The sequence below is a fragment of the Neoarius graeffei genome, chromosome 19 (genome assembly GCF_027579695.1).
Source record: "Neoarius graeffei isolate fNeoGra1 chromosome 19, fNeoGra1.pri, whole genome shotgun sequence".
Taxonomy (NCBI): Eukaryota; Metazoa; Chordata; class Actinopteri; order Siluriformes; family Ariidae; genus Neoarius; species Neoarius graeffei.
This window is the reverse complement of record NC_083587.1, coordinates 65265232-65292787: the sequence shown is the minus strand read 5'-3', so window position 1 is coordinate 65292787 and position 27556 is coordinate 65265232. Positions and strand designations below refer to the sequence as shown.

At 44.3% G+C, this 27556-nt stretch overlaps 1 protein-coding gene across 1 annotated transcript in view; it reads right to left on the bottom strand.

Annotated features, from left to right (window-relative positions):
• The window catches only part of ptdss1a (phosphatidylserine synthase 1a), a 218765-nt gene extending 191734 nt beyond the window's left edge, over nucleotides 1–27031 (bottom strand). Inside the window, exon 1 of the mRNA XM_060900449.1 lies at nucleotides 26820–27031. Coding sequence (XP_060756432.1) covers nucleotides 26820–27001 — 182 coding nt within the window. The 5' untranslated portion in view covers nucleotides 27002–27031. The remainder of the gene's footprint in view (nucleotides 1–26819) is intronic.
• Between the last annotated feature and the right edge of the window lie 525 nt (nucleotides 27032–27556).

The window sequence follows — 27556 nt, the reverse complement described above, 5'->3', positions numbered from 1 at the left end:
CAGGCCTGTCTGAAGTTTGCTAGAGAGCATTTGGATGATCCAGAAGAGGATTGGGAGAATGTCATATGGTCAGATGAAACCAAAATAGAACTTTTTGGTAAAAACTCAACTTGTCATGTTTGGAGGAGAAAGAATGCTGAGTCGCATCCAAAGAACACCATACCTACTGTGAAGCATGGGGGTGGAAACATCATGCTTTGGGGCTGTTTTTCTGCAAAGGGACCAGGACGACTGATCCGTGTAAAGGAAAGAATGAATGGGGCCATGTATCGTGAGATTTTGAGTGAAAACCTCCTTCCATCAGCAAGGGCATTGAAGATGAAACGTGGCTGGGTCTTTCAGCATGACAATGATCCCAAACACACCGCCCGGGCAACGAAGGAGCGGCTTCGTAAGAAGCATTTCAAGGTCCTGGAGTGGCCTAGCCAGTCTCCAGATCTCAACCCCATAGAAAATCTTTGGAGGGAGTTGAAAGTCCGTGTTGCCCAGCGACAGCCCCAAAACATCACTGCTCTAGAGGAGATCTGCATGGAGGAATGGGCCAAAATACCAGCAACAGTGTGTGAAAACCTTGTGAAGACTTACAGAAAACGTTTGACCTCTGTCATGGCCAACAAAGGGTATATAACAAAGTATTGAGATGAACTTTTGTTATTGACCAAATACTCATTTTCCACCATAATTTGCAAATAAATTCTTTAAAAATCCTACAATGTGATTTCCTGGATTCTTTCCCCCCATTCTGTCTCTCATAGTTGAAGTGTACCTATGATGAAAATTACAGGCCTCTCTCATCTTTTTAAGTGGGAGAACTTGCACAACTGGTGGCTGACTAAATACTTTTTTGCCCCACTGTACATATAAAACATCATATTTTTACCTCAGTGTACCTAAAATATCCCTTAGCTCATTTATAGCTAACGACAACTCTTTGCAAGGGTTTATTATTCTATTATTATTCCAGTTTTTTTTATTCGTTCTTGTGGAAATTGTGTTACCAAATTAATATATTCCATAAATTATATTTTCCCTCTGTGCCTGTTTTTTTTTTTGACCAGAGTCTTTTTATTGTTTTCCAATTACACATAATAGTACAAACACAAACAAAACCTAAACACACATACCCACACAACACAAAACCCTATACACACACACACACACTTGTAAAAATTAAGACATTTTACAAACAAACTTTCCTTCCCTCTTAACAGCAGTTTCCCAGGGTCACGTTTCTGTTGTACACAGTTAGCACGTTACACAGTTAAGTTGGTAGCTGCCATGCTTTCAACAAAGGATATGAATGGTTGCCAGGTAGAATAGAATTTCCCAACAGATCCTCTAACGGTAGATCTGATTTTTTTTTTTCTAGATGGATATGACACATTACCTCTCTAATCCAATGCCCGTATGTTGGAGGCTGAGAGTTTTTCCATTTAGAAAGAATAAGTCTTCTGGCCAACAAAGAACAAAAGGCAATCATATTAACATTACACCTACTAAGAGAAACGCCCACTGGAGCCACACCAAACAATGAAATTAAGGGGGATGGGTGTATCGTTTTCCCACATATTTTAGAGAAGGCCCCGAAAACAGATAGCCAAAATCTGGACAACTTTGGACAGGTCCAAAACATATGCAACAGTGTGGCCGGGACTTGTTTACATCGGTCACAGGTAGGATCCAAATCTGACTCGAATTTAGATAATCTATCCTTGGACCAATGAAGACGATGTACGATCTTGAACTGTACCACTGCGTGTCTTAGACATACAGAAGAGGAATAAATTCTCTGGATAATTTTTTGCCAGATTGGTTCTGAAATAGGTCCCTCCAATACCCCTTTTCCACCAAATAAGTTCCAGGGCTGGTTCGGGGCCAGTGCTGGTGCTGGTTCACAACTCATTCAACTTGCGAGCCAGCTGAGAACCAGTTTGCTTTTCCATCGCTCGCGGTGCTAAGCGGAGCCACGTCATTACGTCGCTGTATACGTCAGTTACATCGCTGTATACATCAGTTACGGCGCTACGTTTACATAAACCTTGGCGCGAATATCAAAGCAAAAACAACATGGAAGAAGCAGCAGCAACAACAATAATAATAATAATGGATGACTTCGCGTTTGTACAGTTGCTGCTTCTCGTCGCTTAAAAATGGCGATCTTTCGCGGTCTTGTTATTGTTGTTGGTCTTAACAACTCCGCCCCCCGCTGACGTAAGCGGTTCTTTCCTCTGGCCCAGCAGAGAGTTGGTGCTAGCCTGGAACCGGTTTTTCTGGCCCCAGAGCCAGTTCTTTGTCAGTGGAAACAGAAAACCCGGTTCCAAACTAAGCACTGGCCCCGAACCAGCCCTGGAACTGATTTGGTGGAAAAGGGGCATAAGTCTGTTTCCCATTTATTTTTAAGAGACTCCAGATCGGTCGCTTGGTATGAACTGAGCAATGTATAAATTCTGCTGATAGCTTGTTTGGTGTCTGTAGTACAATTAAAAATCGAATCTAGAAGTGACCCGGGAGGACACACAGGAAAAGAATCCGAGTTAGATGTAACAAAACATCTGACCTGGAGAAACCTGAAAAATTGTGACCTATGAATACCAAATTTCTGTGATAGCTGTTCAAAGGAGGCAAACCTGTTATCTATGTAGAGATCATACAGTGACCCTATTCCAATTTTTGCCCAAGTATCAAAAGCATCATCAATTACTGATGGGGTAAACGTGGTTTTTTGACACTGGGGAAGCAAACGACAAACCAGTAATACTGAAGGATCGCCTAAACTGGTTCCAGATCTTAACTGAATGGATCACAATTGGGTTGGATGTAAAATTTGAAATGGGCGTTTTGAAAGGCAGTTTAGCACACAATAAAGCTGCAGGGGAGGTGAATTCAATTGAGGCCCTCTCCAACACCATCCAACTGGGGCCATCAACATCATTCCTCAGCCAGTACATCAATGATCTAATATTTGCTGCCCAGTAGTAGTACATAAAATTAGGGAGCGACATGCCTCCCATTGCGTGGGGCAACTGTAAAATATTTTTACCTATCCTCGGGTGCCTCTTATTCCATATAAAAGGTTGATATCTAGCTATTCAAGTTGGAAAAAAAAAAGATTTTGTTAAAAGAATGGGAAGACTTTGAAATAAATATAGAAATTTAGGAAGTACACTCATCTTGACTGAATTTATCCTTCCCCCTAAAGCGAGAGGTAGGCTAGGGCATCCCATCGATCCAGATCTTGTTTGAGAGTTAATAACGGGTTGGTAATTAGCCTTATAAAGGTCCTTGTAATTACATGTTACCCATATACCGAAGTACCTAAATTTTTTAGGGGTAATTTTGAAAGGGGTTAGTCCAACATTCATCTCTTCTGCAGAGGTGATCGGCATCAGCTCGCTTTTCTGAAGATTAACTTTATAGCCAGACATGCTTCCAAATTTCGCAAGTAAGCTCAATAGTTCTGGAATACTTGAGAGAGGATCCGATATAAACAGTAACATGTCATCAGCATAATAGAAACTTTGTGATCCGAACCCCCCCTTGATTGTGGAGCTCCGTCTTAAGGCTATCGCCAGCGGTTCAATTGTAATAGCAAATAGGAGTGGTGAAAGAGGGCACCCCTGTCTCGTGCCTCGTTGTAGCCTAAAATAGTTGGATATATTATTATTCAGACCCTCCAGGATTTCGCGATTCAACGCAAATTCAACCAATCCCCGCGAATTCAGGGCGGGGTTGCAATTATATCCAATCACCGCAACTTTCCCGCAAATTTGACCAATCGTTGGCGTCGTCTTGAGGTGACATCGACAAACTACCTTCCGCCTTACTTCCAGTGTTGCCAGATTGGGCAGTTTCAAGTGCATTTTGGCGGGTTTTGAACATATTTTGGGATGGAAAACGTCAGCCGTATCTGGCAACACTGTATGTGCGAGTCAGTGTTTATGTAGGCTTAAATTCTGTTACTGAAAGTGTGTTATGTTTACAGTGAAGGACTGTGTGCACTTTACATTTTTTTTTTACTTAATGCAAGAAATTATTGGATGCCAACATTTTTGCCAAAATGGTATTTTATTTTCCATTGTTTACCCTGGTGAAAAATAAATGTGCTAAGTGTACTAAAATTTAGCATACTTCTGTGTACTTGAAGCCACACTAATCATCAATATACTTCAAGTGTGTTTATGATTAGTTAACTTGAGGCATGCTATTTTGGAACAACTCATTTTGTACTAAATATATTTTAATTGTAATTAAATTGTAGAAAAGTGCAACTTGAAGTGTATTTAGTGTACTTTTATGTGCTAAAGTGGAACAACTTAAAGTATATTTTGTATACTTTAAGTATACGACTTTATATATGTACTAATATACGCTTAGTCAAATTAAAGTGTACTTTGTATTATAGTACACTTTAGAAATTAGTACACCAAGTACACTTTAGAAATTGCACATAAAACTTTCACTTAAAGTACATTTTAGTATAATATTTCTCATCTCATTATCTCTAGCCGCTTTATCCTGTTCTACAGGGTCGCAGGCAAGCTGGAGCCTATCCCAGCTGACTACGGGCGAAAGGCGGGGTACACCCTGGACAAGTCGCCAGGTCATCACAGGGCTGACACATAGACACAGACAACCATTCACACTCACATTCACACCTACGCTCAATTTAGAGTCACCAGTTAACCTAACCTGCATGTCTTTGGACTGTGGGGGAAACTGGAGCACCCGGAGGAAACCCACGCGGACACGGGGAGAACATGCAAACTCCGCACAGAAAGGCCCTCGCCGGCCACGGGGCTCGAACTCGGACCTTCTTGCTGTGAGGCGACAGCGCTAACCACTGCACCACCGTGCCGCCCCGTATAATATTTCTATAAAGTGTAATATAGTATAATTATTTTAAAGTGTTAAAAGTGTAGGTATCATGCCGCCATTTTGTCTCTAAGAACTACAACTCCCTTTTCTCTTCCGCGTGACCTACGTCACGCGTGGGCAGGATCATCTACGTCAGTCCGCCATGCGCGCATAAGTCCAGGCGGAAGCTCTGCTCTTTGTCTCTCGCGTCCGGATTCCAAGGAATCTAGACGCATAAAGAGATGCTCTCAAACCCGAAAACACCTCTTTCTTGCAAGATCCATCATTCAGCGCGATTTCTTACCCTTGGCCAAGGTAAACTCTAGAGTCGCGCGATCTTTAAACTCAACCTGAGTTACAACCGGTTTGTTCGTATTAGAAGTGACGTCACGACTGCAGCCCAGGCAGTTAAAAGTTAAGAAGCGATTGAATCCTTTTTAACTCAAAAGCACTGTGCATCTTATTCTGATCAGAGACTTTTCCTCACGAACGCTGAAGTTCGGACCAAGAATCCTCTGCTTTCCACGGGAACCACCAAGTGCTCCGCTGGACCAGAAAGTTCTCTACGCCTCCATCACGAGTGGCTCATGTGCTCCAACGGCGAGGCCTGAAACTACAACGGCGAATATTTCTTCATATCTTGCTAAAGGCAGGATTAAGTAAGATTTTGGCATTTGGGCATAATTAAGATAGTCTTAGGAATTTGCTTTTATTGAAATAGTGTGAATTTAAACCCAGGTTTATTGTTACACTGTTAAAACACGCAGCGTGTTAATTTATTTTGTTAATCTCTCATTTGTTTTAATAGGCTGTGCATGCCTCTCTCTTTCTCTTATTCTTCTTACTAACATTTTAATTTCATTATTATACATCTTGATCTCATCAAGATTTCAGTGGATTCAGTATGGTTATGAGCTAGTGGGTTAGCTACAGCTTCCCTTTGTCTGCTTAGCAACACAAAGCTAATCAAGGCCTACCATGTGCTCAGCAGGCCATCAGGCCTGATAAACCACACCTCAGCTAGAAATCCACAAGCTAGCTTTTTGTTCAGGCCACGTGGCCACTCACAAACACACTTTAGCTAGGCCATAGGGCCTTTCACAAACACACACTAGCAACACAAGGCTAATCTAGGCCTCCACCACGTGTAGTTAGCTACACGAGGCTAAACACATGGTCAAGTCCTTCCCACACACACACACAAGCACACATTAGCAACAGAGCTAATCCTTTGTTCTATTTAGATAATATTCCTTGGCTTTAGCTAGCAACAAGCTAGGCCATACACACACACACACACACACACACACACACACCATATCATATTTGTATATATTGATTATCCATTTTTATCTTTGTTATAATAAATCCATTTATTATCAAAGCTGTGTGTATTCATCTTGTTGGTGTGAACAATTTCTGAAGTCCCCAATCTCTCAAAGAATTCAAAAAGGTGCAGATTTATGCAATATAGTAAGTGATCAATAATAATTTGGAAATATACCATAATTTAGCTGTTTGGTAATTTATTATTAAGCATCAGGATTAATGGTACGATTCACTAAATGATTCATTGAACGATTCACTAAATGATTCACTGAATGATTCACTTCAAATGAGACTGATTCTATGGTATGATTCAATTCAAATGAGTCAAAGTAAACGATTCAATGGGATTGATTCATTTTAATTATTAACCTTCAAATTTAATGAGACTGATTTAACGAGATTGATCACTTAATTTCAATAATTAACTGATTGCACCCACAAAAGTGTTAGCGTGAACGTGATGTTAGTATACTTTTTATATATTTACAAAAAGTACAATGTGTAAGTACACTTTCAACATACTACTGAAAATATGAATATACTTTAAAGTACAGCACACTTTTTTTCACCAGGGTAGGCAGCTTCAGCATCATACTGTGAGATTCTGTTCAAATTGTTTTTTTTCTTCTATGAAGCCTGAGCCATTTATTTTATTAGTTTATAATTATTGTTTAATTTAGTCTTCAGGAGAGACTGCCTGCACACAGTACTAGTATTAATAGTGTTTTTTCTTACATGAAAGCTGAGGCATTTATATTATATTTTAAGGTAACTTCATGTTGTGCTGTGAGGTTCTCTGCACTTTAACTTTTGAACCAACAGGTGCATTTGGATAAGTAAAGCCGATTTTTCTGCATTTTTGTAGTCCTGGTAATCTTTTATATTGGTAAAGTTGTTTATAGGACCATTTCTCAGTGTCTTTGCTTTTTTAATCAATAGTTTTTCGGTAATAACTTAATATTTAACATATCACTCAATTTTAATCACAAAAAGAGAAAATCGCAACAATTTCTCGCAACTTTCACTTCCTCCCGCAATGTAATCGCAACAAAAACCTAAAAAACATCGCAACTTTCATCGCAATTTTTTGGAAAACCCCCCGCAACATCAGACATTTTAGCCCGCAACAATCACAAAAACGGCCTGCGAAATCCTGGGGGGACTGAATATTGGTACGCACTGCTGTCAGTGGGAGCGTATATAAAATCTTAATCCAGGATATGAATTTAGGGCCAAATTTAAACGGTTCTACAGTCTTAAAAAGAAAATCCCACTCTACCCGATCGAATGCTTTTTCAGCGTCAAGCAAGTATCACCTCGCTATAGCCTAGGTCACAACCGGACGTACAATTTTTTGGCCGTGCGATTTTTGGCGTTTCCCCAAATTGCTGCGTTTTTTTTGTTCATGGAGAAAGACGCACGTTGGCCGTAAGTTTGTCTTGCAACCTGAAAAAAATGTAAGCATCCGTAGAGTTTGTTTGACATGACAAAGAACCTCTGCGGCCGGTCTGCGGCCAGTCTACGGCTCAAAAATCAGCACGTCACACGCACGCCCTCCGTGCGTTTCTTGCGTTTTTTGCACGTAGACCGGCCGTAGGAGCACGTACAGCCGGTTGTGACCGAGGCTTATCTTCGTGGTTAGGTGGAGGGGGGCCATACAGGATATTAAATAGGCGTCTGATGTTAAAATATGAATAACAGTCCTCTACAAAGCCTGTCTGATCGGGAGAGATAATGGTTGAGATAACCTTCTCAAGGCGGAGTGCGAAGACTTTTGCAAGAATTTTTACATCCGTATTCAGGAGGGAGACAGGGCGATATGAGCTGCGATATGAGAGGGTTTTTATCCTTTTTAAGCAACAAAGAGATAACTGCTTCACGCATGGAGGGAGGTAAGGATCTTAAGAGGAATGATTCTTCAAATACTGATAATGATAAAGGAGAGAGTTGATCAGAAAAGGTTTTGAAAAACTCAGTTGGAAAACCATCTGGCCCCGGAGATTTGCCACTTTGCAGGTCTCTGACTGCTGAAACAATCTCCATGGCTGAAAAATCCCTCTCCAATTCAGTAACTAACTCGGAATTTACAGATGGTATATTCAGGGGCTTAAAAAAAAAAAAAATCTTCAGATTCAGATGGATTAGTGGATGAATCGGAAGTGTACAATAATTGGTAGAATTTACTAAAACAAGAATTGATTTCTTTATTATCAGTACATGTTATACCATTATCATCACTTATTGCTGGGATTGTTTGGTTAGCTGATCTTTGACGCAACTGATGTGTAAGCACTCGCCCAGCCTTTTCCCCCATGTTCATAATGGCCATGTCTCAGTTTCGAAATTATGGCCCTTTTCCACTACCCTTTTTCAGCTCACTTCAGCTCACTTCAGCCCGACACGGCTCGCGTTTCGACTACCAAAAAACAGCACGACTCAGCTCGTTTCAGCCCTGCTTAGCCCCTAAAACTCGCACGGTTTTGGAGTGGGGCTGAAGCGAGCCAAACCGTGCCGAGTGAGGCTGGGGGCGTGAGCAGACACTCCCCTGTGCACTGATTGGTGAGGAGGAGTGTCCTCACATGCCCACACACGCCCCGCGAGCACGCTGGGATCTGTAAACACCGTAAACCCGGAAGAAGGAGAATTACGAGAATTATGAAGCCTTATGCGCCTCGCCTCATCTATACGCTCTTGCCAGTATCTGTTGGCGTTGTCGGTGACAACAAGCCACAGCACCAAGACCAGCAACACTAACGACTCCATGTCCTCCATGTTTATTGTTTACTATCCAGGTCGTGAGACTACTGCTTAAAAGATCACTGATGTCACTGTTTGCGCTGCTTAATGACATCACGTGACGTCCACCCACTTTCGCTAACTCCACCCAATGTGTCCACCCACTTTCAGCCAGCACGGTTCAGCGCGGTTGTAGTCGAAATGCAACTCCAACAGCCCCGCTCAGCTCGACTCAGCACGGCACGGCTCAGCCGCGTTTGTAGTGGAAAAGCGGCATAAGATACTCGGCCTGACACATACATGTCAGCCTATACGGAATGTCCGTATTTTATACGGATTTGATTCAATAAACGTAGTATACAGGCGTACAAATAAAGTTATACGGATTCTTTTAAAAAACTTCAATATTTATTTAGAGCTATAATCAATTCCCACGATGATAAAAGAGCGCATAACATTTACAAACGTACTGTACACCACAGAAAGCACAAACAGCCAGTAGTCTTATGAAATCGCGCGTTATCTTGTGGTAGCGAGACTTTGTTCCACTTTTGATCATGCGCACACCGCATTGCGAGGATCCCGCCAACCGGGAAGTAACATTTTGTTTGAAACGCGTATTTCCACCTGAGCGACTTTCACTAGCGACTGAAAAGATTCTGAATGGGCACTCCGGCAAGATCAACACAGACACTTGCTGTGACATGCAGCCTCGTGAGGTATTGGTGCAGAGCGCTAAAAAAAAAAGCTGTCATGGAGTACAATTCAGAACATTAGAGTGACACTTTGTGTTTTTGTCGAACATTGGAGCTTTGTATTCATTCTGAAGGTTTATTGTTATTAATATTGAATAAAAAGTAACTTGGATATATCATTGTTAATTATCATTCAAATTTTAGGCAAATTATTTTAATTTGCATCTTATACGGATTTTATAAAGGAAATACGGATTTTGGAGGTTGGTTATACAGGTTTGATTGACCAAAGGTTGACATGTATGCTGACGGGTAGATAAAATGTCAAACTCCGCCTGTAGTGTCATACGTCTTTTGATTAAATCTGTTGAGGGGGAGTGGCTGTATAGCCTATCCAGTGCTAATATTTCGTTAGTTAACTGTTTAAGGCGTTTATTATTTGTCTTTTTTTTTGCTAGCACAATATGAAATAACCTGACCCCTTAGACATGCCTTTAATGATTCCCAAATAGTAGAAGACGACATTCCTGGAGTTTGATTAATGTCAAGATAAAATTTAATTTCAGATGATATAAAAGTGTTAAACGCTGCTTCTGAGAGAAGTAAAGAATTGAATCGCCATGGGCGATGTATGGGCTGTGTTTCAGGAATGAGTATTTTCATTTTCAGTGGCCCATGATCCAAAATAACTATGGCTCCATCATCACACTCTACTATGAAATGTAAAATTCTTTTGTCAAGAAAAAAATAATCAATACGCGAACAAGTTTTATGACCTGGGGAAAAGAAGGAATACGCTCTTGAAGTGGGGTTGCGGAAACGCCACACATCAGCTACTCCATAAGTTTCAAGAAATAAGTTGATAGATTGAGCAGATTTAGAGAGGGGCTTTCTCCCAAAAGCGCTCCGATCAAGAGGCGAGAGTACACAGTTTGTATCACCACCAGTTATAAGATTATGTGTCGACGTATTTGGTAGAAGGGAAAAAAATTTGTTAAAGAACATCGGGTCGTCCCAGTTTGGCGCATAAATACAGGATAGTATGACTGGAAGCGTGTACAGATTCCCAACTCCAATAACATACCGCCCAGCTGGGTCAGCCTGCACACTTGCCACTGTAAATTGTACATTTTTACTAACCAAGATAGCTACCCCTCTCGCCCTGGACTGAAAGTTGGATTGAAACACCTGACCTGCCCATTTCCTGCTGAGACGCAGACTGTCTGCTAGACGTGTACTGTATGGGTCTCCTGTAAAAATGCAATATCTGTGCTAAGCTGTTTTAAGTGTGTAACTATTTTTCTGAATTTCACTGGATGGTTGAGGGATTTCACATTCCAGCTCACAAAGTTAACTGGGCAACCATCATACAGTATCTTCTGATATTACTCAAGCTGGCCATACTGTGTACATTCTAGACTTCATTCTGTACATGCAACCCATAGGAACTGAAACATAAAAGAATGAAAGATAAAACCCATATGGAAGTCTGGTAAGATAAGTCTGACCGACAGATAGATCCGGGGTTTTCCCTCCCCTTCACCTACATGAACACGGTGATAATAATATCCTTCGAAGAAAAATCCACACATTTAGTGTTTGTTGCAGGGGGAATATAGCCCTAATTACCCTAACTACCCGGGCTCCCGCCTAGCCTCCCACATAAAGTAAAGAAAAAATTAAGGAAAAAATTAATAGATGGATAGAAAGGAAAAAGGAAAAAAAAAAGGGAAAGTAAAACAAAAAAAAAACCCACCCCAAAAACGACAACAAAAACCACATAATATCCCTTAACATAAAGTACTATCCTAAAAGAGCACACTATCAACAGGTCAGCATTCCCAGACGTATAATGTAAATATTAAGGCATCCTGTCCGAGGAGAAAAGTTACCAATACAGGGTTTCCCATACATAGACCATTGTGTTGCACAGCGCCACACAATCAGACTCGCGATTTTGAAAAATAAAATAAAATAAAAATTCCGTTGCGTATTGTTCCGTTCATTCATAGTGCTCTTTCTTCTCGTTCACGCACGCACGCACGCACACACACTCCCATACACAGAGACAGACAGAGAGAGAGAGATGGAGAGGCGTGTCCACAGGCCTGCTGGTGCGCATATACCCGGACTGCAAGTAGGCCTGTTAGGCTAATTAAAAATAACGCAGCCTTCCCGATTCGCCTTCCAACCCCTTATTTTAAAAAGGTAGCCTACGTCGTGCTCGTGATGAGCTTATCATAGCCTTCTTGGCTTACAGGAAACGGACATCCCTGAGTCAGGCTATAGAGATCTTGCAGTCACGTGACCGGAAAGTACACAACCGCCATCGTGTCGGTCAAAAACACAGCTGAATACTGCTGCACTCGTGTACAGAATGGATCAATTTCAACCGACGGACTACACGGCTCATTTTTCTAATGAACAGATAACTAGATATATGTCTAAAATAAACGAGCTACAGATTAGTGACCCTTATGGCTTACCGGACGGAGTTTTCACGACCGGATTTTGAACTGCCAGCGGAATACCCGGACGTGTATGATTACCTCATCAACTTTCCCTCGCTGTTCAGTGGTGAAGCACAGCGTGCTTATAAATCTCTGGACAGTTTTCTTTACAGAAATTCAGGATTTGTCAGCGACTCAGATGTGGCATCTTGTAAGCAAGAAAATGATCCTCACTGGATGGGTAAGTCACCTTAAGTATTGAGTATAGCACTGACCAGCCGATTATAGAATAAGGTAATTCCAAATCGTCCGTGTTGTTTACATGGATCTGGCGTTGGAGAGGTAGAGGCTTGGCAGTGGAGGTTTGAGTAGCTGTTTTCTGAGCTTAGTCAACAGGCCGGCTCTGCCTGTAGCCTCGCTTCTGCTTCGGCTCCCGGCGCCGCCTCCTTCGCTTTGCTTCCGATAACAATCCACGGAGACCCCGCTGGTCTCGCAATCTGGTCTCATCCGGAATGTTTTTTTTTTTCTCGTCCGGAATGTTGTGCATGCGATGGAAATCGCTACAAACCGTCATTTTCTGCTGGAAACCAATGTCCAGTAAGTCCATACGGTTGTAGTGGATATTGAAGTCCGGTACAGACGAACAACACGCAAAAATACACACAAAAAACAAAAAACGTGCACAGGTAGGGAGAGCTTGTAGCCGCAGCCGTTGTAGTAGAATTGTATATAGTAGGGTTTTCCAGAAGAAAAGGTAGAAGTAAAAGCAGAAGTAGAAGTAGAAGGCGGAATATGGCGTTTGACCGACACGATGGCGTCTGTCACAATCTGGATCGGCTGTGACGTCACATGCAAGATCTCTATAAACCAATTTTGATGCAGACAGTAGCAGCTTGACATGAGGAACCGGCCTTATTGCATTATCCCGTTTATCCCGCTTCAGCATTCATACAAGTTATTAATAATGGCTTGATATTCACAATAAATAACGATTTCCCACTAGCCTAAATAAAATATTGTTATACTCGCGGAGATGCCTAGTTGATGCTATCTCAAGCATAAAATCTGAATATTTTAAGAAACATCTTTATTGGCGAAGTAGAATTGCGAGCGGGCTTTCTCAGCTATGAATAGAGTAAGCACATAGAAATTCAGTATTCCTTTGTATATTTTTTTGATGTTATGGAAATTTTTAGCGCTTTGATGAAAAAAAATGTACTTTTTTTATCCATAGATTAAAACAGACCTCAGGAATAGGCTCCAAGGGGAACACCTGGCAGCCTGCTTACGAATCTCCATAAATGGTCCCGAACCCAATGACTTCCCTTACGATAGGGCACTTGAGGTTTTTTTTTTTTTTCAGGAAGCCACGCAGAATTAAATGTTCTGATAGGGCATGCAGGCTTTGCACCAATTAGGGTAATGCTTTTTCATTATTGTTAGTTGCCTTGGTGTTACCTTAAGTGGTTTCTTACATCAAATTATAATATTTTATTTTATTATTTTGTTGTTACATTATACTATTTATTTCATTTTAGTACTGGTTGAGGTAAGTGTTGAGTTCAATATTTAAAATAAAAACCTCCAGCTTGTTTTTTTTTTGCAATTTATTCCTTGAATGTCAACTAAAGAATGATTGAAAGATTGCCACCAAAAAGGCAAAAAACTAAACTTTAACTTCAATTTTGGTGAGTAATTTTCATAAATTTAAAAGACAGGTTTTCCACCAACATCAAGCCCAGCAAACTAATGTCCTGCCCTGTAATGTAAAGTTGGGTCAAGGAATGAAATCAGGCAGGGTTCTGGTAAAAAGTGTTTTAGCTGTCTTCTCTTAAAGAACTTAAAAGAATTTGGATTGAACTGAATAATCTCAAATGCTTCTTGTAGCTTTAAAATAGTCCCAGCAGGTGACTCTGAAGAAAAATACTGTGTGTTTGAACACCGCCCGCTGTAAACACTTTGCATACACCCCAATGACCGACTCCACCGCGCACGATTCCCTCACCGGCACAGTGGAGCACCACAAATCGCTACCTGGTCTGTGGGAAACACTGCAGTATAAACAGAATCAACCTGGACGGCATACGAGTTTGAAAATTTTGGTCTTATAATTAGTTTCCATTGTCCATGGCTGGAATAATGTTCATCTTCACATAGGCCATCGCTTTGTCGGGGTCGGTGAACTGCTTGTCCTCACCTCCGTGCGTGATCCGGAGCCGAGCTGGAAAAAGTAATCCAAACCGGACGCCCTGTCGGTCCCGGAGGATCCTCCTAACGTCAGTGAAGGCAGCCCGGGCTTTAGCCACGCTTGTAGTGTAGTCAGGAAAGATGGCGACAGGTTCTCCGTTGAAGCGAAGTGGACCCTGACTGCGTGGGCGTCGTAGCACCTCCGCACATTCTTGGTAATACTGCAGTTTGGCGATGATAGCCCGGGGCTGGCCACTTGGTTTTATTGGACCCAGGCTCCGATGCGAGCGGTCGATCAGCGGCTCCTTTTCCAGCTGTAGCACCTCGGTTAACAGCTTAGCAACCGACGCGGTGGAGCTGGAGCTGGGCGTCTCAGGGATGCCGATGATCCTTACGTTACACCTCCTCATTCGCCCTCCAGACTCTCACGTCGCTCCTTCACTTCTGTTAATTCTTTTTTCAGATCTCTCACTGTGTTTTGCAGAGTGACCACTTCGTCCGACCAAGTCGATAAGCCGCCCTCCATTTCCTTGACGCTAGCCCTGACCTGGTCGATCTCACTGTGGAGCGCAGCGGCGCTGTTAATTATTTCAGTTTTCACCGCGAGCAGTTCACTCTTCAGAAAGTCGAAATCTTCTGTGAGGGCCTTTTTCAACTCTGTTTTAAGCACCGTTGAAATTTCTGCTTTCAGTGAGAGGAGAATTTCAGACTTCAAAGCTGAAATGTCCATGTCGACAGAGTCCGGTGGGGGTGGAGACAATTCACCTGGGCGTTTGGTGGTACTCTGGTCCGAGGAGGCGTCAGGCCTAACGTTAGACGGTCCAGAATATTTATATTTCCGCAAATTCGATGCCATCTGTGTACTTTTGACGATTTACTTAAGTTTTAGATCATATGTTATAACTTTTCACGGTTCGGTTCGATGAAATGTTCAATAAAGAAACAAAATTAAAACAGGCTTAGCGGAAGCCCACACTAAACACACCTTACTCCATTGCCGTCCAGCCACGCCCCCTGTGCCTGGTTTATTTTAGGGGTCGACCGATAATCGGCCTGGCCGATATATCGGGCCGATATTCTGCATTTTTAGGGTTATCAGTATCGGCCATAATTTCCACCGATATGCCGATAACATGCCTTTTTGCAGCCATTTCGTTCCTAACGCGACTGTCACTGCACGTCCTTTCCTGCACTCGCCTCTCTGAGTTCAAGAACACGGTCCCGCCCACCACAACATCTGATTTGTTGTGAACTGTTTCAAGGCGGCCATACGGGCACTCGGGCAGAAGCGGCACAAGGGATATAGCCAATCAACACGCGTAGCTAAACGCTGTGAACTGTTTCAAGGCGGCCGTACGGGGACTCGGGCAGAAGCAGATCCCACTTCAAGGTAAGGACGCGCTGCTTTTGCCGCAATAAGTCACAAACACACAAGTTGCAAAAGCACATCAATATTATACTGTATGTTTGCATTCTTCATCTACTACTCGTTAAAATTGTCCATTTGCATCTGTGTAGCCAGGCAAACTTAGCTTACGGAAGGAAGCACTTGAATTAGCCTACAACCAACTAGTCTCGCTGAAACAGCATAACGTAGGTGTTAGGGTTTTGCTGGGATTCGAACCTGGTTCGTTGGTGTGATAATCCAGCAAACCCCCACTAGGCCACCAGGGGGATGACTCAAATGCAGAGGCGTGAGGCGGAAGTAGAAAAAGAATCAAAAGGTTTATTTAAACTATATACACTATATACAGGGCAAAACAAAAGACAAAAAAAACCCAAAGAGTATAATCCAAAAGAAAAGCAAAGTGCAAAAATACAAAAGCTAAGAAGATCAAAAAACACAGTACAAAGGAAACTGGAGATAAACATAACAGCACAAAGACTCCGTGACAAGAGGACTGAACTCAGGGGTATAAATAGACAAACTAATTAAGGACACAGGTGAAGATAATTAGGCAATTAACACAAACACAAAACACAGGAACAGTGGCGGCCTCTAGAGGCCAAAATAAACACGACATGAAAAGGAAATAACAGCGGCCTCTAGAGGCCAAAACAGTCCTAGTCCTAACAGGACCCCCCCCCTCTAGGAGCGTCTCCTGACGTTCCCAGGGCGATCCGGATGGGCCGAATGGAAGTCCCGACATAGTTCTTTATCAAGGACATCCCGAGCAGGAACCCAGCAGCGCTCCTCAGGACCATAGCCCTCCCAGTCCACCAGATATTGCAACCCGCCGCGGACCCGGCGGGAGTCAAGCAGGCGATTCACAGTGAACACAGTCTGCCCCTGGAAGATGCGGGGGGGTGGGGGGTTCCTAGGGGCAGGGGCATACGTAGACGTCAGTACGGGCCGTAACAGGGAAACATGGAAAGTGGGGTTGATCCTCAGAGTCCGGGGCAACTGGAGCCGGTAGGAGACAGGGTTCACCCTGCGCACCACCTTGAAGGGGCCAATGTAGCGAGGAGCAAGCTTGCGGTTCTCCACCCGCAGTGGAAGGTCCTTAGTGGACAGCCAAACACGCTGCCCAGGGCGGAAAGCGTGTGCAGGTCTTCTATGGCGGTTGGCCTGAGTCTGGTTGGTTCTGGAGGTCTGTATGAGGGTCTTCCTGACCTTGCTCCAGGTCTTGCGACACCGTCTCACATATTGGTTGACCGAGGGCACCCCCGCGTCCTCCTCCTGGTCCGGGAACAGAGGTGGCTGGAACCCGAATTGGCACTGGAATGGCGACAGCTTGGTGGCCGATGACTGCAGGGTGTTGTGGGCGTACTCCGCCCATGGCAGCCAGGTGCTCCACGATGTCGGGTTATCCATAGCCAGGCCTCGCAGGGTGGTTTCCAGGTCCTGGTTGAGCCTCTCCGTCTGACCATTGGACTGTGGGTGAAACCCAGAGGAGAGGCTGGCAGTGGCTCCGATGACCTTGCAGAACCCGTGCCACACTCGGGAGGAGAACTGGGGCCCTCGGTCTGAGACGATGTCCTGTGGAAGACCAAAGACTCGGAAGACATGATTAAACAAAAGTTTCGCAGTTTCAAGAGCAGAGGGGAGTTTGCACAGTGGTATGAAGCGGCAGGCCTTGGAGAATCTGTCAACTAAGACCAAAATGACCGTGTTACCTTGTGACTCAGGGAGACCCGTGATAAAGTCGACTGCCACGTGGGACCAGGGACGCCGGGGAATGGTCAGAGGATGCAGGAGACCCTGGGGACGCTGTCGTGGGTTCTTGGTTCTGGTGCAAACCTCACAGGACAGGACAAATGACCTTACTTCCTTCTCCATGTTAGGCCACCAGAAGCGTCTTTTCAGGAAGTCCAGGGTCCTCCGAGCTCCCGGGTGGGCGGTGAGAGGGGAAGAGTGACCCCACTGGAGAACCTTGGCCCGGGCTTGATGTGGGACGTACAAGAGGCCTGGTGGCCCCGTCCCAGGACCGGGGTCCTGGCGTTGGGCTCGTCGGACAGCCTCCTCAATACCCCAGCGGACAGGGGCCACAATCCGGGACACAGGGATAATAGGCCCGACTTCATTCTCCCTGTTAGTGGCAGAGAACAGTCTGGACAGTGCGTCAGGTTTGGTGTTCTTGGAGCCGGGGCGGTATGAGAGGGTGAAGTCAAACCGACTGAAAAACAGGGCCCACCTAGCCTGTCGAGGGTTCAGTCTCTTGGCTTGCTGGAGGTACTCCAGGTTCTTGTGGTCAGTCCAAACCAGGAATGGATGTTGTGCTCCCTCCAGCCAGTGCCTCCACTCCTCAAGGGCCAGTTTGACCGCTAGCAGTTCTCGATCCCCCACATCGTACCGGGACTCAGCAGGACTCAGGCGGTGGGAGAAGTAAGCGCAGGGGTGCAGCTTTCCTTCCGAACGTTGAGAGAGCACCGCGCCGACACCACTGTCCGAGGCGTCCACCTCCACGATGAATGGTTGGGAGGTGTCCGGGAGAACCAGAATGGGTGCCGTGCAGAAGCGGTCCTTGAGGTCTTTGAACGCCTTTTCTGCCTGAGGAGACCAGCCATAAGATCCACCTGTCCCTTTGGTGAGGTCAGACATGGGTGCTGCCACAGAACTGAAGTTCCTGATGAACTTGCGGTAGAAGTTAGCGAATCCTAAGAACCGCTGAACCTCCTTAACGGACTTGGGAGTAGGCCAATCCCGGACGGCCAGGGTCTTGGCAGGGTCCATTTGGAGTTGGCCTGTCCGTACAATAAATCCCAGAAAGGAGACCTCGGGAACATGAAATTCGCATTTCTGGGCCTTGGCGAACAGATTGTTCTGTAGCAGCCTCTGGAGAACCTGGCGGACATGGTGGCGGTGCTCCTGCACGGTCTTGGAAAAGATAAGGATGTCGTCGAGGTAGACAAAAACGTATAGGTTAATCATGTCCCTTAAGACGTCGTTGATTAGGGCCTGAAAAACAGCTGGTGCGTTGGTGAGTCCGAAGGGCATCACCTGGTATTCGTAGTGCCCAGACGGGGTGTTAAAGGCAGTCTTCCACTCGTCTCCCTGTCGGATACGGATGAGGTGGTATGCGTTCCGTAGGTCCAACTTGGTGAAGACGGTGGCGCCTTGGAGCAGGTCGAAAGCTGTGGACATCAGCGGAAGGGGATATCGGTTGCGCACAGTGATCTTATTCAGGCCCCTGTAATCAATACATGGTCGGAGCCCCCCATCCTTCTTGCCGACAAAGAAGAAGCCGGCTCCAGCAGGTGAAGTGGAGGGTCGAATAAACCCAGAGACCAGGGCATCTTTGAGGTATTCCTCCATGGCCTTGCGTTCTGGCTGAGAGAGTGAAAACAGTCTGCCACGAGGAGGGGTAGTCCCAGGGAGCAAGTCGATGGCACAGTCGTAGGCCCGGTGCGGAGGAAGAACGGCGGCCCTGCTCTTGCTGAATACCTCCTTGAGATCCCAGTACTCTGTGGGAACTTGAGATAACTCGGTGAGATCAGGGGGCTCGGCAGGAGACACAGGAGAGCTAGAGAGCAGACAAGAGGCATGGCATGCAGGGCCCCATTCCACAACCTGGCTTGTTACCCAGTCTATGCGAGGGTTGTGGCGAGTAAGCCAAGGAAGGCCTAGAATAACTGGGAACTCAGGTGAAGGAATCAGGTGCAGGGATATTTCTTCCTTGTGACCTTGAGACTGGAGGAAGACTGGAGAAGTAACTTGAGTGACTCTTCCATCACCTAACGCTTGGCCATCGAGGGCAGACACAGACAGAGGGACTTCAAGAGGTGCAGTAGGTATATTGATGCTTTGGGCGAAGTGAATATCCATAAAGTTCCCAGCCGCCCCTGAGTCTATCAAAGCTTGACAAGAGTGGACAGACTCACCCCAGGAGATGGAGACCGGGATGTAGATTCCTTGGCCAGGGAGTCCGGGAGAGAGGGTAGGCCCCGTCACAACCCTCCCTCGGCTGGACGGGGCGGTCCTTTTCCCAAGAGTTCGGGACATGATGCTCGGAAGTGACCAGGCTTGCCACAGTAGATGCAGCACTTGTCCCTCCTTCTGCGCTCCCTCTCAGATGCGGAGAGGCGAGTACGACCCACTTGCATGGGTTCTGGACAGTCACTGAAGGAGGTAGATGGTCTCCAGGTAGAGGTAGGGAGGCTGGGGGGGCTCAAGGCTTGGTGGCGTTCTCTCATCCTGTTGTCCAGACGAATAGCATGTGAGATGAGGGTTTCGAGGTCACTTGGGCATCCAATAGAGGCCAGACCGTCCTTGATGGGGTCAGACAGACCATGGTGGAAGGCTGACACCAGGGCAGTCTCGTTCCATCCACTTACTGCTGCGAGTGTTCGGAACGAGATGGCGTAATCTGCGACGCTTCCTCCTTGCCGGATGGACATGAGCTTTCGGGCTGCGTCGGTACTGATGTCTGCCTGATCGAAGACCCGAAGCATCTCTTCAGAAAACAGCTGGAAATCAAAGCACTCAGGTCCCTGTCTTTGCCAGATAGCAGTAGCCCAGGCTCGCGCCTTACCAGCTAATAAGGTGATCACAAAGGCAATCTTGCGGCGATCCGTAGTGTAGGTGGTAGGCTGAAGCTCAAAGGTGAGTTGACACTGGGTAAGGAACTCTCGGCACTCACTGTGCTTGCCGTCATACCTCTGTGGTGCAGGAAGGCTGGGTTCGCGAGGTGAAGAAGGCAGCATGGCAGGAGGCACTGGAGCAGGAGTGGGAGCTGGATCAGGAGCAGGAACTGCAGGCAGAGATGTCAGCTGTGCCAGGGTTTTCCCAATTTGCTGAAGCAGTTCCTCGTGGCGAGCGAGGGCCTCACGTTGGCTGGTGAGCGTACGTCCATGAGCGTCCATGGTCGCTCCGAAGCGTGTCAAAGCTGCCATAATTCCCTGAAGGTTGGCCGGGTAGACAGTTGAAGCAGCCTCTGCTGAGTCGGTCATGACGGAGTCTTTCTGTTAGGGTTTTGCTGGGATTCGAACCTGGTTCGTTGGTGTGATAATCCAGCAAACCCCCACTAGGCCACCAGGGGGATGACTCAAATGCAGAGGCGTGAGGCGGAAGTAGAAAAAGAATCAAAAGGTTTATTTAAACTATATACACTATATACAGGGCAAAACAAAAGACAAAAAAAACCCAAAGAGTATAATCCAAAAGAAAAGCAAAGTGCAAAAATACAAAAGCTAAGAAGATCAAAAAACACAGTACAAAGGAAACTGGAGATAAACATAACAGCACAAAGACTCCGTGACAAGAGGACTGAACTCAGGGGTATAAATAGACAAACTAATTAAGGACACAGGTGAAGATAATTAGGCAATTAACACAAACACAAAACACAGGAACAGTGGCGGCCTCTAGAGGCCAAAATAAACACGACATGAAAAGGAAATAACAGCGGCCTCTAGAGGCCAAAACAGTCCTAGTCCTAACAGTAGGCTGCAGTCATTTTTAAATCCCCGTCTGGAAACGTTGTGAATGTGTCAGTAGTTCTACTCGAACAGTAGAATGACAGCCATACAGAGAGGTGGTCGGGGGAAGACGAAATAAAACGTGGTGTTTGTGTTCTGTAGGCTAGCGCAAGCCTAGCCTACAGAAGGCTATTTGTTATGGTGATGAGTAAACTTCATGACGTGACTCGTGCTCAAAAAGCGCATTGCACTTGTATATGTTAGGTAACTTTATAAAGCGCTATTTGAACATTTAAACAAGCCAGGTGTGATATGGCGCTAGCAGGCTGTGTAATACTGTAGGGAGTTTGTCAGGACGCTTGTTGTGGGCTCAGTAATTAATTGTGTCGTGGATGCACACTTGCTTGGATAAACACTAATGAACGAAATACATCAATTAAACTCTTGCGCAAGTGATTCTCCTCGCTAGCGCTTCTGATTCGGAAAGCGATATACTCTTAAAGGAGCAGAGCCGTAGATGGTTACTTGTTAAGTTGTTACATAATAGGGAGTGATAGCCTACTTTATGTTTTATTTTACTTTTTAAAAAATGCTGCTTGCAGCTCCCTACACTTGATTTGTTATTTAAAAACTACCTGAAGTTGGTAAGTCTTATTTAGTTCTTAGTGTAAAAGAATCCAGAGTGTATTTTCATTTATTTTCCACTGAAAATGGTGAGCTGTAATATAGTAGGGAGTGATTTATTTTTTTATTGGTGAATATTTATTTTATTATTATTTTATTCTAACTAATGTTTGACTTTATTGTACAAATGCTGCTGGCATCTCCCTGCACAAAATTTCATGTTCAATTTTACAATTAAACATACATTTCATGGATATGAAGGTCTGTGTCAGTGTGTGCTATGTTTAATTTCATGTGAATTATAATGTTTACATTTATCGGTTGTACATATTGGTTATCGGCATCCCAATTCCATAATAATCGGTATCGGTATCGGCCCTGAAAAAAACATATCGGCTGATCCCTAGTTTATTTGATATTTTGAAATAATAGAGATCTTGCAGTCACGTGACCGGAAAGTACACAGCCACCATCTTGTCGGTCAACAGCACAGCTGAATACTGCTGCACTCGTGTACAGAATGGATCAATTTCAACCGACGGACTACACGGCTCATTTTTCTAATGAAGAGATAACTAGATATATGTCTAAAATAAACGATCTACAGATTAGTGACCCTTATGGCTTACCGGACGGAGTTTTCACGACCGTGTCAGTGGATACTGAACTGCCAGCGGAATACCCGGACGTGTATAATTACCTCATCAACTTTCCCTCGCTGTTCAGTGGTGAAGCACTGCGTGCTTATAAATCTCTGCAGTTATCTTTACAGAAATTCAGGATTTGTCAGCGACTCAGATGTGGCATCTTGTAAACAAGAAAATGATCCTCACTGGACGGGTAAGTCACTTAAGTATCGAGTATAGCACTGACCAGCCGATTATAGAATAGAATAAGGTAATTCCAGCTGTAATTTCAAATCGTCCGTCTTGTTTACCATGGATCCGGCGTTGGAGAGGTAAAGGCTTAGCAGTGGAGGTTTGAGTGGCTGTTTTCTGAGCTTAGTCAACAGGCCGGCTCTGCAGCCTCGCTTTTGCTCCCGGCGCCGCCTCCTTCGCTTTGCTTCCGATAACAATCCACGGAGACCCCGCTGGTCTCACTATCTCGTCTGGAATGTTTTTTTTTTTTCTCGTCCGGAATGTTGTGCATGCGATGGAAATCGCTACAAACAGTCATTTTCTGCTGGAAACCAATGTCCAGTAAGTCCATACGGTTGTAGTGGATATTGAAGTCCGGTACAGACGAACAACACGCAAAAATACACACAAAAAACATAAACATGCACAGGTAGGGAGAGCTTGTAACCGCAGCCGTTGTAGTAGAATTGTACAACCCCGATTCCAAAAAAGTTGGGACAAAGTACAAATTGTAAATAAAAACGGAATGCAATGATGTGGAAGTTTCAAAATGCCATATTTTATTCAGAATAGAACATAGATGACATATCAAATGTTTAAACTGAGAAAATGTATCATTTAAAGAGAAAAATTAGGTGATTTTAAATTTCATGACAACAACACATCTCAAAAAAGTTGGGACAAGGCCATGTTTCCCACTGTGAGACATCCCCTTTTCTCTTTACAACAGTCTGTAAACGTCTGGGGACTGAGGAGACAAGTTGCTCAAGTTTAGGGATAGGAATGTTAACCCATTCTTGTCTAATGTAGGATTCTAGTTGCTCAACTGTCTTAGGTCTTTTTTGTCGTATCTTCCGTTTTATGATGCGCCAAATGTTTTCTGTGGGTGAAAGATCTGGACTGCAGGCTGGCCAGTTCAGTACCCGGACCCTTCTTCTACGCAGCCATGATGCTGTAATTGATGCAGTATGTGGTTTGTCATTGTCATGTTGGAAAATGCAAGGTCTTCCCTGAAAGAGACGTCGTCTGGATGGGAGCATATGTTGCTCTAGAACCTGGATATACCTTTCAGCATTGATGGTGTCTTTCCAGATGTGTAAGCTGCCCATGCCACACGCACTAATGCAACCCCATACCATCAGAGATGCAGGCTTCTGAACTGAGCGCTGAGAACAACTTGGGTCGTCCTTCTCCTCTTTAGTCCGAATGACACGGCGTCCCTGATTTCCATAAAGAACTTCAAATTTTGATTCGTCTGACTACAGAACAGTTTTCCACTTTGCCACAGTCCATTTTAAATGAGCCTTGGCCCAGAGAAGATGTCTGCGCTTCTGGATCATGTTTAGATACGGCTTCTTCTTTGAACTATAGAGTTTTAGCTGGCAACGGCGGATGGCACGGTGAATTGTGTTCACAGATAATGTTCTCTGGAAATATTCCTGAGCCCATTTTGTGATTTCCAATACAGAAGCATGCCTGTATGTGATGCAGTGCCGTCTAAGGGCCCGAAGATCACGGGCACCCAGTATGGTTTTCCGGCCTTGACCCTTACGCACAGAGATTCTTCCAGATTCTCTGGATCTTTTGATGATATTATGCACTGTAAATGATGATATGTTCAAACTCTTTGCAATTTTACACTGTCGAACTCCTTTCTGATATTGCTCCACTATTTGTCGGCGCAGAATTAGGGAGATTGGTGATCCTCTTCCCATCTTTACTTCTGAGAGCTGCTGACACTCCAAGATGCTCTTTTTATACCCAGTCATGTTAATGACCTATTGCCAGTTGACCTAATGGAGTTGCAATTTGGTCCTCCAGCTGTTCCTTTTTTGTACCTTTAACTTTTCCAGCCTCTTATTGCCCCGTCCCAACTTTTTTGAGATGTGTTGCTGTCATGAAATTTCAAATGAGCCAATATTTGGCATGAAATTTCAAAATGTCTCACTTTCGACATTTGATATGCTGTCTATGTTCTATTGTGAATACAATATCAGTTTTTGAGATTTGTAATTTATTGCATTCCGTTTTTATTTACAATTTGTACTTTGTCCCAACTTTTTTGGAATCGGGGTTGTATATAGTAGGTTTTTCCAGAAGAAAAGGTAGAAGTAGAAGCAGAAGTAGAACCAGAAGTAGAAGTAGAAGGCGGAAATATGGCGTTTGACCGACAAGATGGCGTCTGTCACAATCTGGATCAGCTGTGACGTCACATGCAAGTGCTCCATACCTGAGACTTTCCAGCTTATGCTAATCGTGCCATTGGTGTATTTACATTGTACTGAATCCTACTCAGAAATTAAGTGATGGTGTTTTGGAGGGGTTTTACCGGCTGTTTGTTTATATACGTCAAATCAATTACTGCTTTAGCTTTGAGTGTTTTAGATTGTAAAAATCCTGAGTTAAAAAAAAGAAAGAAAAAGCCATCTGAGGTAATTCTCACAGAAGAATGCAACTGACAGGTGGTCACGTGACTGCTAATGATAAGCAGGGAGATATCTCTCTCATACACACACACACACACACACACAGGGGTGCTTGAAAGTTTGTGAACCCTTTAGAATGTTCTCTCTTATAAATATGACCTAAAACATCATCAGATTTTCACACAAGTCCTAAAAGTAGATAAAGAGAACCCAGTTAAACAAATGAGACAAAAATATTATACTTGGTCATTTATTTATTGAGGAAAATGATCCAATATTGAGGAAATATGATCCAATCTGTGAGTGGCAAAAGTATGTGAACCTCTAGGATTAGCAGTTAATTTGAAGGTGAAATTAGAGTCAGGTGTTTTCAATCAATGGGATGACAATCAGGTGTGAGTGGGCACCCTGTTTTATTTAAAGAACAGGGATCTATCAAAGTCTGATCTTCACAACACATGTTTGTGGAAGTGTATCATGGCACGAACAAAGGAGATTTCTGACCACCTCAGAAAAAGCGTTGTTGATGCTCATCAGGCTGGAAAAGGTTACAAAACCATCTCTAAAGAGTTTGGACTCCACCAATCCACAGTCAGACAGATTGTGTACAAATGGAGGAAATTCAAGACCATTGTTCCCCTCCCCAGGAGTGGTCGACAAACAAAGATCACTCCAAGAGCAAGATGTGTAGTAATAGTCGGTGAGGTCACAAAGGACCCCAGCGTAACTTCTAAGCAACTGAAGGCCTGTCTCACATTGGCTAATGTTCATGAGTCCACCATCAGGAGAACACTGAACAATAATGGTGCGCATGGCAAGGTTGCAAGGAGAAAGCCACTGCTCTCCAAAAAGAACATTGCTGCTCGTCTGCAGTTTGCTAAAGATCACATGGACAAGCCAGAAGGCTATTGGAAAAATGTTTTGTGGACGGATGAGACCAAAATAGAACTTTTTGGTTGAAACGAGATGCGTTACGTTTGGAGAAAGTTAAACACTGCATTCCAGCATAAGAACCTTATCCCAGCTGTGAAACATGGTGGTGGTAGTATCATGGTTTAGCCCAAGACAACGACCCTAAGCACACAAGTCGTTCTATCAAAGAATGGTTAAAGAAGAATAATGTTTTGGAATAGCCAAGTCAAAGTCCTGACCTTAATCCAATCAAAATGTTGTGGAAGGACCTGAAGCGAACAATTCATGTGAGGAAACATCTGTACACCAACATGCAGAGTTGAAGCTGTTCTGTACGGAAGAACGGGCTAAAACTCCTCCAAGCCGGTGTGCAGGACTGATCAACAGTTACCGCAAACGTTTAGTTGCTGTACAAGGGGGTCACACCAGATACTGAAAGCAAAGGTTCACATACTTTTGCCACTCACAGATATGTAATATTGGATCATTTTTCCTCAATAAATAAATGAGCACGTGTAATAATTTTTGTCTCATTTGTTTAACTGGGTTCTCTTTATCTACTTTTAGGACTTGTGTGAAACTCTGATGATGTTTTAGGTCATTCATGCAGAAATATAGAGCCCCAGATTTGAACTTTACAGCAACCCGGAAGTCAGAACAACGCAAGATACCCGGATGTTCACCATCCCACGGCACGCGCTCCTCTGCGCCACAGATGCGAATGCTTTTCCTGTATCCCGCGCATGCGCAGAACTCCAGCACGCGGTTTAAAGGACAGTGTGTGTGTAGAGATATCGCTCACTTTAAACCCTAACCAGCAGCGGAATCCGCTACAGCAGCCATTTTACTGGCATTCAGCATCTCTCCTGTCTCACGGCTTTGCTGTCTCACCTGGTGAAGGCGAAGTACATGAGGCTGAGCACGGTGCATGTGAGCAGGCTGATGGTGTGCGGGCTGTAGAAGAACTCGATGGTGATGTCCTCCACCTGCTGCTCGTTGATCATGCGGAAATGTGTGCGGTAGCGGCCATCGTCCTTGCTCAGAGTGCTGGACCTGTACACAGCCGCCGCCATTACTCGAGCAAAGAAACCCCCTCCTCCCTCTCTCCCTCTCTCTCTCTCTCTGACCAACACGGATCACCGGCTCGATCCCAAACCACTTCCTCTAGAGCACGAAGTGCACTCAATAGCTGCTCATCTCTAGTCTCACAGCCTACACACTATCTACTGCACTTACAGTGCACATCCCGGACCAGTTTAGTGTTTTTATATGAAAGTCTGTCCCTTTACACACTCATCCAGAAGGGTAACTGTGCACAAGGCCGTCTGTCTACAGCAGAAAAAATAAAATAAAACTAGACTGCACTTCCGCAGAGAAAATGCAAAGTGTGCTTGCTGAGCTGTAGCAGAAGAGCTAGCATGCTAACATGCTAATGCTAACATGTAAACAGCTAGCATTCGAATATGTTAATGGATAACATGATAAAAGGGAGCAGGCTAGCATACAAACATGTTAATGGCTAACACGTTAATTGAGAGTATTTAACCTCGGCAACAAGCTAATGCTAGCATGTTAATTGTTAACATGTTAACACGCTAATTAGCTGCTAGCATGCTAACATGCTAATT